The sequence below is a fragment of the Carcharodon carcharias genome, chromosome 16 (genome assembly GCF_017639515.1).
Source record: "Carcharodon carcharias isolate sCarCar2 chromosome 16, sCarCar2.pri, whole genome shotgun sequence".
In the NCBI taxonomy this organism is placed as follows: Eukaryota; Metazoa; Chordata; class Chondrichthyes; order Lamniformes; family Lamnidae; genus Carcharodon; species Carcharodon carcharias.
The window spans coordinates 52989220-53003706 of record NC_054482.1 but is presented as its reverse complement, the minus strand read 5'-3'; the positions used below and the strand labels follow the sequence as shown (position 1 = coordinate 53003706).

The following is a 14487-nucleotide window of genomic DNA, read 5'->3' as shown; positions in this document are numbered from 1 at the left end:
GGGAGGGAGGGAAGGAAGGGGGGGAGTGAAGGAGGGGGGAAGGAAGGAAGGAAGGGGGGAGGGAGGGGGGGAGGGAAGGGAGGGAGGGGGGAGGGAAGGGAGGGAAGGAAGGGGGGGAGGGAGGGAAGGAAGGGAAAGGAAGGAAGGGGAGAGGGAGGGAAGGAAGGGGGGAGGGAAGGAAGGGGGGGAGTGAAGGAGTGGGGGAGGGGGGAGGGAAGGAAGGGGGGAAGGGGGGGAGTGAAGGAGGGGGGAGGGAAGGAAGGAAGGGAGGGGGGAGGGAAGGGAGGGAGGGGGAGGGAGGGAAGGAAGGGTGGGAAGGAAGGGGGGAGGGAGGGAGGGAAAGGGAGGGAGGGAGGGAAGGAAGGGAGGGAGGGAAGGAAGGAAGGAAGGGGGGAAGGGAGGGGGGGAAGAAAGGGGGGAGGGAGGGAGGGAAGGAAGGGGGGAGGGAGGGGGGGAGGGAGGGAAGGAAGGGGGGAGGGAGGGGGTAGGGAGAGAAGGGAGGGAGGGGGGGAGGGAGGGAGGGAAGGGGGGGAGGGAGGGAGGGAAGGAAGGAAGGGGGGAGGGAAGGGAGGGAAGGAAGGAAGGAAGGGAGGGAAGGAAGGAAGGGGGGGAGGGAAGGAAGGGGGGAGGGAAGGAAGGGGGGAGGGAAGGGAGGGAGGGAAGGAGGGGGAGGGAGGAGAGGGAGGGAAAGAAGAGGGAAGGGAGGGGGGAAGGGGCGTGGGAGGGGGGGAAGGGGCGTGGGAGGGGGGGAAGGGGGGAGGGAGGGGAGGGGGGAGGGAACGAAGGAAGGGGGGGAGGGGGTGAGGGGGGGAAGGGAGGGGGAGGGTAGGAAGGGGGGAAGGGTGGGAGGGAGGGAAGGAAGGAAGGGGGGAGGGAGGGAAGGAAGGAAGGGGGGAGGGAGGGGAAGAGAGGGAGGGAAAGAAGAGGGGAGGGAGGGAAGGGAGGGGGGAGGGGGGGAGGGAGGTAAAGAAGGTGGGGGAGGGAAAGAAGGGGGGAGGGAGGGGAGAGAAAGAAGGGGGGGGAGGGAAAGAAGGGGGGAGGGAGAGGGAGGGAAAGAAGGGGGGGAGGGAAAGAAGAGGGGAGGGAAAGAAGGGGGGAGGGAGAGGGAGGGAAAGAAGGGGGGGGAGGGAAAGAAGGGGGGAGGGAGAGGGAGGGAAAGAAGGGGGGGAGGGAAAGAAGGGGGGAGGGAGGGGAGGGAAAGAAGGGGGGAGGGAGAGGGAGGGAAAGAAGGGGGGGAGGGAAAGAAGGGGGGAGGGAGAGGGTGGGAAAGAAGGGGGGAGGGAGAGGGAGGGAAGGAAGGGGGGAGGGAGAGGGAGGTGGGAGGGAATGAAGGAAGGGGGGAGGGGAGGGAAGGAAGGGGGAGGGAGGGGAGGAAGGGAAGGGAGGAAAGGAAGGGGAGGGAGGGAGGGAAGGAAGGGGAGGGAGGGAGGGTGGAAAGGGGGGAGGAAGGGGGGAGGGAGGAGAGGAAGGGAAAGAAGAGGGGAGGGAGGGAAAGAAGGGGGGAGGGAGAGGGAGGGAAGGAAGGTGGGAGGGAGGGAGGGAAGGGGGAGGGAGGGGAGGGAAGGAAGGGGGGAGGGAGGGAAGGGGGAGGGAGGGGAGGGAGGGAAGGGGAGTGAAGGAAGGGGGAGGGAGGGAGGGGAGGGAGGGAGGGAAGGGGGAGGGAGGGAGGGAAGGAAGGGGGAGGGAGGGGGGGAAGGAATGGGAGGGAGGGAGGGAAGGAAGGTGGGGGAAGGGGGGAGGGAGGGAAGGAAGGGGGTGAGGGAGGGAAGGAAGGGGGAAGGAAGGAAGGGGGGGAAGGAAGGGGGGGAGGTGGGGAAGGGAGGGAGGTGGGAAGTGGGGGATGGGAGGGGGGTGGGAAGGGAAGGAGGGGAGGGATGGGGAGGGAGGGGCAGGGAGAGGAGGTGAAAGGGAGGGAGGGGGGAAAGGAAGGGAGGGGGGGAAAGGAAGGGAGGGATGGGGAGGGGGAAGGGGGAGGTGAAAGGGAGGGAGGGGGGAAAGGAAGGGAGGGAGGGGGGAAGGGAGGGAGGGAGGGGGGTAAAGGAGCAAAGGGAGGAAAGGAAGGGAGGGGGAGGAGGGAGGGAGGGGGGAAGGGAGGAAAGGGAGGGAGGGGGGAGGAAGGGAGGGAGGGGAGGGAGGGGGGAGGAAGGGAGGGAGGGGGGGGAAGGGAGGAAAGGGAGGGAGGGGGGAGGAAGGGAGGGAGCGGGGGAAGGGAGGGAGGGGGGAAAAAGGAGGGGGGGTGAGGAAGGGAGTGGGGGAGGGAGGGGGAGGGGGAGGGGAAGGCGGGAAGGAAGGAAAGGAGGGGGTGGGGAAGGGAGGGGGGAGGGGGAAGGAAGGGTGGGTGGAGGGGAAGGAAGGGTGGGGGGAGGGGAAGGAAGGGTGGGGGGAGGGGGGAGGCGAGGGGGCAGGGGAGTGGGGGGAGGAAGGAGGGAGGGTGGCGAGGGGGAGGGGAGGAGCGGCTGGGAGGGGAGAGGAAGAGGCTAAGGGGAGAGGAGGGAGTGTGGGGGGGGGAGAGGAGGGAGTGTGGGGGGGGGAGGGGAGGAGAGGGAGAGGAGGAGGGGCAGAGGGAGAGGAGGGGGGTGGGGTGCGGGGAGGGAGAGGAGGGGGGTGGGGGGAGGGAGAGGAGGGTGGTGGGGTGGGGGGAGGGAGAGGAGTGGGGTGGGGGGAGGGAGAGGAGTGGGGTGGGGGGAGGGAGAGGAGGGTGGTGGGGTGGGGGGAGGGAGAGGAGTGGGGTGGGGGGAGGGAGAGGAGGGTGGTGGGGTGGGGGGAGGGAGAGGAGTGGGGTGGGGGGAGGGAGAGGAGGGTGGTGGGGTGGGGGGAGGGAGAGGAGTGGGGTGGGGGGAGGGAGAGGAGGGTGGTGGGGTGGGGGGAGGGAGAGGAGGGGGGTGGGGGGAGGGAGAGGAGTGAGGCGAGGGGTAGGAGGGAGCGAGAGGAGGAGGGGAGTGGGGGAGGGTGGAGGAGGGGGAGTGGTGGAGGAGTGGAGTGTTGGAGGAGGGGAGTGGAGGAGGAGGGGAGGGGGAGTGGAGGAGGAGGAGGGGGAGTGGAGGAGGAGGAGGAGGGGAGTGGAGGAGGAGGGGGAGGGGAGTGGAGGAGGTGGAGGAGGGGAGAGGAGGAGGTGGAGGAGGGGAGAGGAGGAGGAGAGTGGTGGAGGAGGGGGGAGGAGGGGAGGGGAGTGGAGGAGGGGAGGGGAATGGAGGGGGGAGGGGAGTGGAGGGGGGGAGGGGATGAGGAGGGGAGGGGAGTGGAGGAGGAAGGAAGTGGTGGAGGAGGAGGAGGAGGAGGGGGGAGTGGAGGAGGAGGAGGAGGGGGGAGTGGAGGAGGAGGAGTAGGGGGAGTGGAGGAGGAGGAGGGGGGAGTGGAGGAGGAGGAGGGGAGCGGAGGAGGTGGAGGGAGGAGGAGGGGAGTGGAGGAGGAGGGGAGTGGAGGAGGAGGGGGGAGTGGAGGAGGAGGGGGGGAGTGGAGGAGGGGAGCAGAGGGGGAGGGGAGTGGAGGAGGGGAGTGGAGGAGGGGAGAGGAGCAGGAGGGAGGAGGGTGAGTGGAGGGGGGAGGAGGGGAGTGGGGGGGATAGTGGGAGTGTGGGGGGGAGGGAGTGTGTGTGTGGGGGGGAGGGAGTGTGTGTGTGGGGGGGAGGGAGTGTGTGTGTGTGGGGGGGAGGGAGTGTGTGTGTGTGGGGGCGGGGAGGGAGTGTGTGTGTGTGGGGGCGGGGAGGGAGTGTGTGTGGGGGGCGGGGAGGGAGTGTGTGTGTGGGGGGGGAGGAGGGAGTGTCTGTGGGGGGGAAGAAGGGAGTGTGTGGGGGGGGCAGGAAGGGAGTGTGTGTGATGGGGAGGAGGAAGGGAGTGTGATGGGGGTAGGAAGGGAGTGTGTGTGTGTGTGGTGGGAGGAAGGGAGTGTGTGGAGGGGGGAGGAAGGGAGTTAGATAGGGGGGAGGAAGGGAGTGTGTGTGTCGGGGGGGAGGAAGGGAGTGTGTGTGTGTAGGGGGGTGAGGAAGGGAGTGTGTGTGGGGGGGAGGAAGGAATTTGTGTGTGTTGGGGGGTGAGGAAGGGAGTGTGTGTGTGGGGGGGGAGGAAGGGAGTGTGTGTGTGTGGGGGGGAGGAAGGGAGTGTGTGTGTGTGTGGGGGGGGGAGGAAGGGAGTGTGTGTGTGTGTGGGGGGGGAGGCAGGGAGTGTGTGTGTGTTGGGGGGGGAGGAAGGGAGTGTGTGTGTGGGGGGAGGAAGGGAGTGTGTGTGGGGGCGAGGAAGGGAGTGTGTGTAGGGGGGAGGAAGGGAGTGTGTGTGGGGGGGAGGAAGGGAGTGTGTGTGTGTGGGGGAGGAAGAGAGTGTGTGTGTGTGTGTGTGTGTGGGGGTGGGGAGGAAGGGAGTGTGTGTGTGTCTGGGGGGAGGAAGGGAGTGAGTGTGTTTGGGTGGGAGGAAGGGAGTGTGTGTGTGTCGGGGGGAGGAAGGGAGAGTGTGTGTGGGGGGGGAGGAAGGGAGTGTGTGTGTGTGGGGGGGGAGGAAGGGAGTGTGTGTGTGTGGGGGGGGAGGAAGGGAGTGTGTGTGTGTCGGGGGTGAGGAAGGGAGTGTGTGTGTGTGGGGGGTGAGGAAAGGAGTGTGTGTGTGTTGGGGGGGAGGAAGGGAGTGTGTGTCGGGGGCCGGAGGAGGGACTGTGTGTGGGAGGGAGTAGGGAGTGTGTGGGGGAGGAGGGGGCAGGGAGGGGGAGAGGAGGGAGTGTGGGAGGTGAAGCGGAGGAGGGAGTCTATGTCGGGGGGGAGGGAGTGTGTGGGGGGGTGGAGGTGGAGGAAGGGGAGCACCAGGGAGATGGTGGAAGGAGGGGGAGAGGAGGGAGTGTAGGGAAGGGGAGGAGGGTGCGTGTGGGGGTGAGGAGGGAGTGTGGGGGGGGGAAGGGGTGAGGAAGGAATGGGGAGGGAGGGGAGAGGGTGGGGAGGGGGAGGAGGGAGAGGGGGAGGTGAGGGAGGGGGAGGGAGGCGAGGGGGGAGGGAGACGAGGGGGGAGGGAGACGGGGGAGGGGAGAGGGCGAGGGGGGAGGGAGAGGGAAATGGGGGAGGGAGGGGAGGAAGAGGGAGGTGGGGGAGGGAGGGGATGAAGGAGGGGGGAGGGGAGGAAGGAGGTGGGGGAGGGAGGGGAGGAAGGAGAGGGGAGGAAGGAGAGGGGAGGAAGGAGGTGGAGGGAGGAGGGGAGGAAGGAGGTGGAGGGAGGAATGGGAGAGGGGGGAGGGTGGCGAGGGGAGGAGGAGGGAGTGGGAGAGGAAGGAGGGGGAGGCTGGGGGGGAGAGGAGGAGGCTTAGAGGAGAGGGGGAGAGGAGGGAGTGTGGGGGGAAGGGGAGGAGGGACTGTGGGATGGGAAGGGGAGGAGAGGGAGGGGCAGGGATGGAGGGAGAGGGGAGATGGGGTAGGAGGGGAGGAGCGAGGGAGAGGGGCAGGGGAGGAGGGGGAGGGAGAGGAGGGTGGTGGGGTAGGGAGAGGAGGGTGGTGGGGGAGGGAGGAGAGGAAGGAGGGGAGAGGTGGGGAGGTGAGAGGGGGAGGGAGGCGAGGGGAGGAAGGAGGGGAGGAGAGGGGGAGAGGAGGGAGGGGAGGGGGGTTGGAGGGGTAGGAGAGGGGGAGGGAGGGGAGGCGGGACGGAGGGAGGGGAGAGGGGGAGGGAGAGGATGGGAGGGAAAGGGGGGAGGAGGAGCGAGAGGGGGAGAGGAGGGAGGTGGGAGAGGAGGGGAAGGAGAGGAGGAGTGGAGGGGGCGAAGGGAGGAGGGGCGAGGGGCGGGGAGGAGGGAGGAAAGAGTGGGGGCGGAGAGGGAAGAGGGAGTTGGGAGAGGGAGGAGGGAGTTGGGGAGGAGGGAGTTGGGGGGAGGGGAGGAGGGAGTTGGGGGCGAGGGGGAGAAGGGAGGAGGGAGTGGGGGGAGAGAGGGAGTGGGGGGGAGAGGGAGGAGGGAGTTGGGAGAGGGAGAGGGAGGAGGGGGAGGAAGAGGGAGAAGACGAGGGGGGAGGGAGTGTGAGGAGGAAGTGTGTCGGGGGAAGGGAGAGGAGGGAGTGGGGGGAGGGAGAAGGGAGTGGGGGGAGGGAAAGAGAGGAGGGAGTGGGGGGAGTGGGAGGATGGAGGGAGTGGGGGGAGGGAAAGAGGAGGGAGTGGGGGAGGGGGTAGGGAGAGGGAGAAGGGAATGGGGGGAGGGTGAGGGAGGGAATGTGAGGCGGGATTGGGGGGGAGGAGAGGGAGAGTAGGGGGGAGGGAGAGGAGGGTGGAGGAGGGGAGGGGAGGACTGGGGGGAGGGAGAGGAGGGAGGGAGGGGAGGAGAGGGAGAGGAGTGGGGAGGGAGGGGAGGAGAGGGAGAGGAGTGGGGAGGGAGGGGAGGAGGGAGTGTGGGGGTGGATTGGGAGGAGGGAGTGTGGGGGGGGATTGGGAGGAGGGAGTGTGGGGGGGGAAGGGGAGGAGGGAGGGGATGAGAGGGAGTGTGGGGTGGGAAGGGGGGAGGAGGGGGGGAGGGGGCAGAGTGGAGGCGTGGGGGGGAAGGGAGTGGAAGGGAGGGGGGAAGGGGAGGAGTGGTGGGGAGGGAGGGAAGGTAGCAGGGAGTTGGAATTCTCAATCTGTGTCATCCTGCAGCTATGCCTATGTAATATCTATTAGATTGCACTTTTTTACTCGTATTTGCACCATGTGTTCATCCGTTTGCTTTCGAATGCTACGTGATTTAGATACAGAGCCTTTGGTGTTGTCCTTTTATTATTGGTTTTATCTGCTGGTTTACTCTTAGAATTCTACTCTCTATCCCTTCCTCTCACGGTCTGTTTATCAGTTCCATATTCATACCTTTCTCTCTTGCCTTGTCTCTACTCTTTGGGCGGAATTTTCTCAAATTAGCATGAAGTGTGGTAGGGGGCAGGCAAAATGGTGCTCCACCCGCTGGCAGTGATGGCAGATTTTCACGGCCGCCACATTTCTTATGCATCCCTGGGAAACACGCTGTTTCCTTGGCGGGCAGGCTCTCTCTCATTCACCTGCCCATCATCACCATGCCATTGCATCACACCAGCCACCATGTTTAAATGAGCACGCCACTCATTATTTCCAGCTCACCGCCGCTACTCGGAAGACATTGCCAGCAAATGAAAAATAACCGTAGCCCTCCACTTCAATGGTGGGTCTCTCAATCGACTGCTGGATGCCATGGAACCTGGCCCGAATGTCCTGTATCCCCGCTCTGGCTGCAAGATGGGCAGCAATGTGACCAATCCAGCTTGGGAACTGGTGGTCAGCACCAATACCCTTCAGAAGAGACAGCCACCCCATGCACAAGAGGATGAATGATCTCCTCCATTCTGTCAGGGTAAGTCACTCTTCTCATCACTCTCAACTTACACACTCATAAACCCATCACACATTCACAGGGCCCTTGCTCATTACCAGTTCAAGGGACATCACCATTCACTCTCTCACAGTCACCGTCATTGGCCTCATCCCGCCCATGGGACCAATCATCACCACCACAGGCCCGGCATACTTATCATCTGACCCGGCAGTGAAAATCCTGCTTTCACTTTCTCCATCTCAATGCAGGACAAGCTGGCACACACAAGAGAGAGAGATTGCAGACTGGTGGCGGAATGCCCGAAATCAAGGTCCTCACAGACTTTGAAAACAGAGCCATCCAGCCGGCCAGCAAGGATCTGAACTGGTCCTGTGTTGACAGTGAGGTCGGCACTACTCTACCAAGTGAGGATCCAGCAGTGCAGCATCCATCCAACAACCATGCTGTGAGTGTTGTGTCCTCTTTCACAGGCCACTGCCATGCACTAGTTATCTCCCTTTACTTTTGCAGGCACATCTGGGAAACAGCCGACAGAGTCCAGGACCCAGGGCCCCCAATCATGCCCTGAAGAAACTTCTGAAGGAATCTAGAGGCACTCGTCACAGCGCTCACCCACACCCTCCACCAGTGCAGAGAGACATGCCTTTGTGGGACCTAGCTTTACAGTAGACCTGGGATCACAATCTGGTAAGCACATCACACTGTCTGATCCACAGCAGGTGGCGGGCAGCAGGCACTTTCCAGGTGTCTGGCATTTGGAGGCCTGCTGGAAGCCAGAACGTTGCTGAGTCCGAGTCAGATGACAAGCCTCTGGACTTGGTCATGTCACAGTTGTTGGAGCTGCAAAGGCAAGCTCAGGAAAATCAGGAAGGGATGTCTGCTGCTCTCCTCAGATTGCAAGGCGCAATGGAGGAGTTTGTCCGCCTTCAGGCTGAGGTGATAGCGCCGGCATTGCAACACACAAGGTCAACACTGGTAAAGTGGTGGCTGCCATGGAGACCTTGGTCCAGGACCTTGCTCCTGCACTGCTGCGCGGGCTCAACTCCATCGCTGATGCCATTTTTGGCCTCCAACAATGTTTACATGAAAGGGGTGCCGGGCAGCTCAATCTCACTCCAGCTATCCCTGCTCCTCAAGGAGTCAGTCTGGAGCCCCCCCAGGCACCCATAGGAAGGAGGTTCAGCAAACACAAGAGAGAGAGGTCGCAGAGGACTCCGGGTCCACCCATCCTTCCATCCAGATGACTCTGAGAGTGTCACTCAGATGTGAAACCTTTCTACACAAGATAAAGTAACATGTCTCAGTCCAGGGCCTCTTCCCTGTGCTTTGTGCAGCCTTTGGACCAAAGTGATGGTCCGGCCTCACACTCCCTGGAAACATTACTGATGCCTGCACTTCGGCAGTGCTGGTCATTGCTGCCGGAATGTAGTGGGCAAGTGCCACAGAGTTCTCTCATTCTCTTGATGTGCTCTCAGCACCTTTAAGGAGGGGCTGCCCTCCATGTTTTCAGCATCTGTGATCACTGATGCTGTGCTCTGGCTCCTGAAGGGCTCAGGTGCTGAAGGAGGACAAAGCATCAGATGCTTCTAAAGTTTCATGGCTCTATCTCTATGATATAACCCTGATCACGGAACACAAGCGAACTGCCCTTGGCCAGTCGGGAGTCAGAAATTCTCAGAGGCTATGTGAAGATCTATGAAGTGTCCTCACTGCAAGTTGTCAACATCCTCCTGCGATCGAGCGACTATTAGGGCCTCCACTGCATCTCCGTGACAGGAGCATTCTCATAGAGGGTATTCACGCTGCCATAAGCCACATTGGAGTCAAACGTTCACAAATGCAATGTGAGGATCTATGGGATCACCTCGCTGCTTGTCGTCATCATCCTGCACAAATCTAGCAGCTATGAGGGCCTCCCGAGCATGCCTGCCTCGTCTAGCCAGTGCACGGACCTCATCTCCGTCATTGTCAACTCGGTGGACCGCCTCACGCTCATCCCCCTTGGTGTCTTCATCAGAGGAAACGTGCAGCTCCTCCATCTCCTCCTCAGCCAACTTGTCACCCGTTGGAGAACCAGGTTGAAAAGGGCACAGCATTCAGCAACGATGCGTGATACCCTCTGCAGACTATATTGCAGGGCTCCACCAGACCGGTCCAGGCACTGGAACCTCATCATCAGCATCCTGATGGTTTGCTCCGTCATGTTGCAGCTCGCAGCATGAACCGCGTTATACTGTCACTCTGCTGCAGTCTGAGGCTGTCGCATGGTTGTCATCAGCCACACCCTCTATGGGTAGCCCTTGTCCCCGAGGAGCCAGCCCTGCATCTTCTGTGACCCTGGAAGACATTTTCTACTTCCCTAGTTATATGGTTTGCTGGAGACTGGTCCCAGCACAGTTCAGGTGTTGACCGTCCCAATGGTACAGCCCCTACTTTCACCCGTCCTGGTGTCAGAACCAGAACATACTTCTCCCACATCAGTCTTTGAGCTACACATTCACTTCTCTAATCTTATTTGCCCTATGCCAATTTACTTGTGGCTAAAGTAATAATCCAGAGATTACTACCTTTGAGGTTCTGCTTCTTAATTTGGTACCTAGCTCTTGGTGCTGACTATACAGAACTTCTTTCCCTGTCCTGCCTTTGTCATTGGTATCTACAAGCACCATGATGACTGGATCCTCCCCCTTCCACTGCAAGTTCCTTTCCAGGCCTGAGCAGATATCCCAAATCCTTGCACCAGGCAAGCAACACAGTATTCTGGGCTCTTGCATTTTGCTGCAGAGAACAGTGTCAATTCCCCCTCACTGTACTGTTCCCTACTACTACTAATTCCTTTTTGCTTCCCCCACTTGAATGGCCTTCTATACCACATTGCCATGGTCTGTCAGTTCATCGACCCTGCAGCCCCCACTCTCATCCAAACAAGCTGAGAGAACCTCAAACCTGTTGGACAATTGCAAAGGTTGAAGCTCCTGCAATCCCACCCTCTGGGTTCCCTTACCTACCTTACTTGCAGTCACACTCTCCTGTCCCTGGCCACTGACCAAATCAGTGCCTCCTAGAACAAAGCAGCTAGGTAACCTTCCCCCTCCCTGATGTGCCACAATGTCTGGAACTCGGCCTCCAGCTCAATGAAGTTCCACCTTAGTCTTTTCTCCATCCCTCTCCTACCATTAGTGGTTGTAGCTTCTCCTTTGTCTTGGCAACCAGTTTTTTCATTACACCTATGTGAAATTTATTTTTTATTGTCATTTACTTTGTCATTTTTTATTGTAAAATTGCTATATAAATATTGCAATATAAATGTAATTATTCCTGAATTTAAGGAAATCCCAACCTTTTTCCTAGTGAGTACAGATGTGCCTAATATACCACCAGAATAGAACATATAAGTTATAAGAAGCCACAACCAATTGAAACTATTTTGCTGGCACAATAGAAATATTCTTTTGAGTTTATGACGGGGAAATATTTGTTGTTCAGTACGTTGTGAGCTCTAATGGAAACCAGTGTTGTTATCTAATCATCCACTGCGGTTTGATGCTGAGACTGAGTGCTGGAAAATAAAACACTTTCCCATTTCAGACTCAAACTGCCTTCACTATGATTGGCACAAACATTTCATCGTATAGAAAAAGAAAGCCTCGCCTTGCCCAGTGTTGGGAATGCACCAGAGTTGCTCAGGTTCATTTTATGAGTATCCCCTGACTAATAAATTGAACGCCAGAAAGAAATTCCAGTTTGTTTTGTTATTGCAACAATGTCTCTGATGTGGAGTGAAACAGGATCATTAAACGACAAGGCCAGATTACATGACAGTGGATCGATGAGAGGTCAATTAATTGATTTTGAATATAAGAAAAGTGTCTTAATGAATCAATTATAATTGATTGCTCAGGAAGCCCTATTAGGTCACCTAACCAATAATTCAACTCAATTATTCATATGTCAAGTTAACCTCATCTTTACACACATGAAAATGAAATATTCCTACAAACCTGTGCTAATCAGTAATTATAGTTGAGGAGCACAGTTGTAACTCTTATTTTACTCAAGAGTTCCCTGAACTACCAAGAAGGGTAAATCAGCCAGGATGCACTATTAGAAAGTATGTACTTTTGAACATCAGAAGAGAACAGAATCCGAGTTATTCATCCGTGATATCTCGTGCAATCAAATCGCCTACTGATGCTCAATACTTGGGTTCACACACGGATAATGTTTATTTGGACAAAGTAACTAGGGCAGTGCCACATTTCAGGATTTTGTTTTACCATTTTTTGACAACGGATTATTGAGAAATTGTTATGGGTATCTAAAGCAATATGTATCCGCACATACTTTTTGAAAAGGGGACCAAACTGAAATGTGGTTCAAGTACAACTAAACTAAAATTGGTAGCCTATCTTGGCAATCAGTAAGCACCTCACACGTCTTTGTGTTGGGAACTCTCTGGTCCCAAAAAGCCTTGTCAGGCCTTCTCTTCTGACTGTGAATGTCAGTGTTGGATAAACAGAATTGAGCTCAGAACAGGCTGCAAAGTGAGTCAGGTTCAGAATCAAAAAAGCTCCGAGGATGATCTTTGGCCAGGTCCAGAAGAAAAGTGCAGGAGGGTGGTCAGAATCTTTTTTTATTTGAGTCAAGAATGACCAACCACTGATGTGGGGAACCACAGTGTATTCTTTATTTTGTATTATCACTCAAAAGGCCAATGGTCCAACCTGGACTGAGCTTGCTTTAGTGTGTCCTGCCAGTTGGTTGTTAAACAGTAGACTGGCTGCATAGCTCAGAAGGGTAATATTAAACTGCTTAAAAGGCCAGAGTCTTGGGTCATCTGCCCTTCCTTTTCCACAGTGACTTCAACAAAGGATGTTTACCCAGCATTTGGAGTTTGGCTTTGTTTTCAGGGCTGATAATGTCTCAGATATTATGGATTGAAAGGGGTGCCATTTGTGTTGAGGGTCTGGGGTTTGGGAAGCTATTGTCTCAACAGACCCACGGACTCCGCTAACGAGGTTGGCATAGCAAACGACATCCCTATAGGTCCCTTTGAAGTTGGTCTGTTAGAAATTTGGGCATAACGAGGTGTGACATTTCCAAAACTGAGAAGGGAATTATTTTGTTCTGGAGACCGCTAGGAGATAACTTCCAGATAGAGGTTCAACCATCTTAATTGTCTTTGTTCAGCAGAAAAGTCCAGTTTAAAAATAAGAAATAGTAATAAGGTTAAAGTAGTTAAATATATACAGGGTTGGGTTTTCTGCTCCGTGACAGAGGAACCCAACAGTATTATTGTTACACTTTTTGGTTACGCTATTGTACAGGTCGAGATTTGACATTGTGAATCTACTTCAATACATATGAAGTATGGGATCCACTTAAGGAAGCAAACAATGGCATTAACCTGAAAAAGTACCAATGGCAGATCAGAATTTGCAGCACCAGTGGAAGCATACACCAGAGAGAACATGGGGCAGAGAGTGAAATTGGTATTATGCTCACCCCATTAATATCAGCTGCTTAGAATTTGTACTTTCTAATGTCTTCCTAAACAAAACTTGTTTCTTTTAATGTTTCAGAGTTAAACGGTCCCTTCAGTTAGAAAAAAGGGTAAGTATTACAGATAGGCAAATATGAAGATGCTTTCATTGAGACAAAAACTGAAAAATGTGACTTAAGGGCATTTTCTTCTATAACTGCAGGAAGTTGAAGCAACACCTCGCAAGATGGAACACAAAATTTCCATTGAAAGATTTTCCCCAGTCACTGGAACTCAGTGTCTTAGCCCTTTCACCCCTAAGGACTCCCAATTTAGGGCAAAAACTGGTATAGTCATAACTGAAAATTAATTAATTTTGTTTCGTATGTTGTTGCATGGTTGAGTGGCACGCTAACAATATATTCATATTTACTTCTTAACTAGTTAATGGATACATCATGTGTTCCAATTTTGGAGTATCATCGCTCTACAGACCAAGATGATCATTTGAATTTCTTTTAAAAAAGTATCTGCAAAACACTTTGCATAATAATTTCAGTAATATTCAATGGGGGTGAAATAAGAGGAAAATTTTACTATAATCTTTGTAGTACTCTATCAATAAAATGGAAACAAGAAAAGTTACAAGAGGGACAGTGAGGTATATTAAGCATATAAATACAAATTTCTTCCTATGTAGTAAATGTAAAGGAGATAATGCCATAATGACGAAGAGAATAAAAGTATCGTTTGATTCTGCACCCATCCCCACCCCCATGCAACATTTATAGACACTTGCATTTCTTCCTGATATCAGCAATGGAGTCTGGCTGATTTGAGGTCAGGTGCTTCCCTATGTGGGGAGAGAGAAAATCAGGGACTTAGGCCAGCCTTGCTGTTTCAAAACAGCATTTGCCAGAACAGCAAGCAGATTATTTGCCCACCTTTCCTCAGCAGCAGAAAAGGCATTGATCAGGCAAGCAGAAAATTGGAAAAATTAGAGCTAACATATCATTCAACCCTCAAATCTTTATAAGATCAAATTAGAATATAACTGTTCTCTGTTGGTTTGTAGATGTTTCAGAATTGAACATAGAGACAACTACAGTTTCCACAAGAGGGCATCTGCATGCAGACCAGAAAGAGTGAGTCACTGAATCACCAAGAAGTCTTGCACTATGTGGAAGAGGAGCCATCCTGTGTAGTGCACTATGTTGAACATAACTGATGTGTCACATTATATAAATATGTATTTTTAAATGATGTATACAGGAAGTATTAGATCTCCTGAGGTTTGGCTCATAGTGAGTCAGAAAATACACTAAATGTGACAAAGTAAATGTGATACTTACAGGAAATGTGCACTATCTGTAAGACTTTGAATATAATGTATTTAAAACCATAGATAAAACAGCACATAGGAAGCCCCTAGGCATGTCAGACTTCAATTATTGCTGTCAACTCTAATCCCACATCCCTATCCTCCCCTCTATCTTTACATTTTTGCTTTTCAAATACTGATCTCATTTCCTTTTCATTGATGTAGAATTATAAATATGTATAAACTGCCAAGTTGTGAAGTTTGTGATATAACTTGAGTCCTTTGTTTTGATACAGATTAAATATTTTGAGGTCAAATGTGGAAAAGTCTGTCTTGGTTATCAAAGCAACCAGAGAGAAGCTGAGTGCTCTGCAGGTCAGTGTGGATAACCCGATAA

The 14487-nt window shown here is 55.3% G+C and overlaps 2 protein-coding genes across 4 annotated transcripts in view; one reads left to right on the top strand and one right to left on the bottom strand.

Annotated features, from left to right (window-relative positions):
- LOC121289426 (centromere protein R-like) overlaps window positions 1-14487 on the top strand; it is a 95946-nt gene that overhangs the window by 9376 nt on the left and 72083 nt on the right. For all 3 annotated transcript variants that reach the window (XR_005945556.1, XM_041208892.1, XM_041208893.1), the window contains exons 2-5: window positions 12870-12900; window positions 12993-13116; window positions 13845-13914; window positions 14387-14465. Coding sequence is in view for 2 of the 3 variants with exons in the window: in XM_041208892.1 (XP_041064826.1) it covers window positions 12870-12900; window positions 12993-13116; window positions 13845-13914; window positions 14387-14465 (304 nt within the window). In the remaining variant the exon portion in view is untranslated. The remainder of the gene's footprint in view (window positions 1-12869; window positions 12901-12992; window positions 13117-13844; window positions 13915-14386; window positions 14466-14487) is intronic.
- efcab7 (EF-hand calcium binding domain 7) overlaps window positions 1-14487 on the bottom strand; it is a 132581-nt gene that overhangs the window by 103198 nt on the left and 14896 nt on the right. The window lies entirely within an intron of this gene.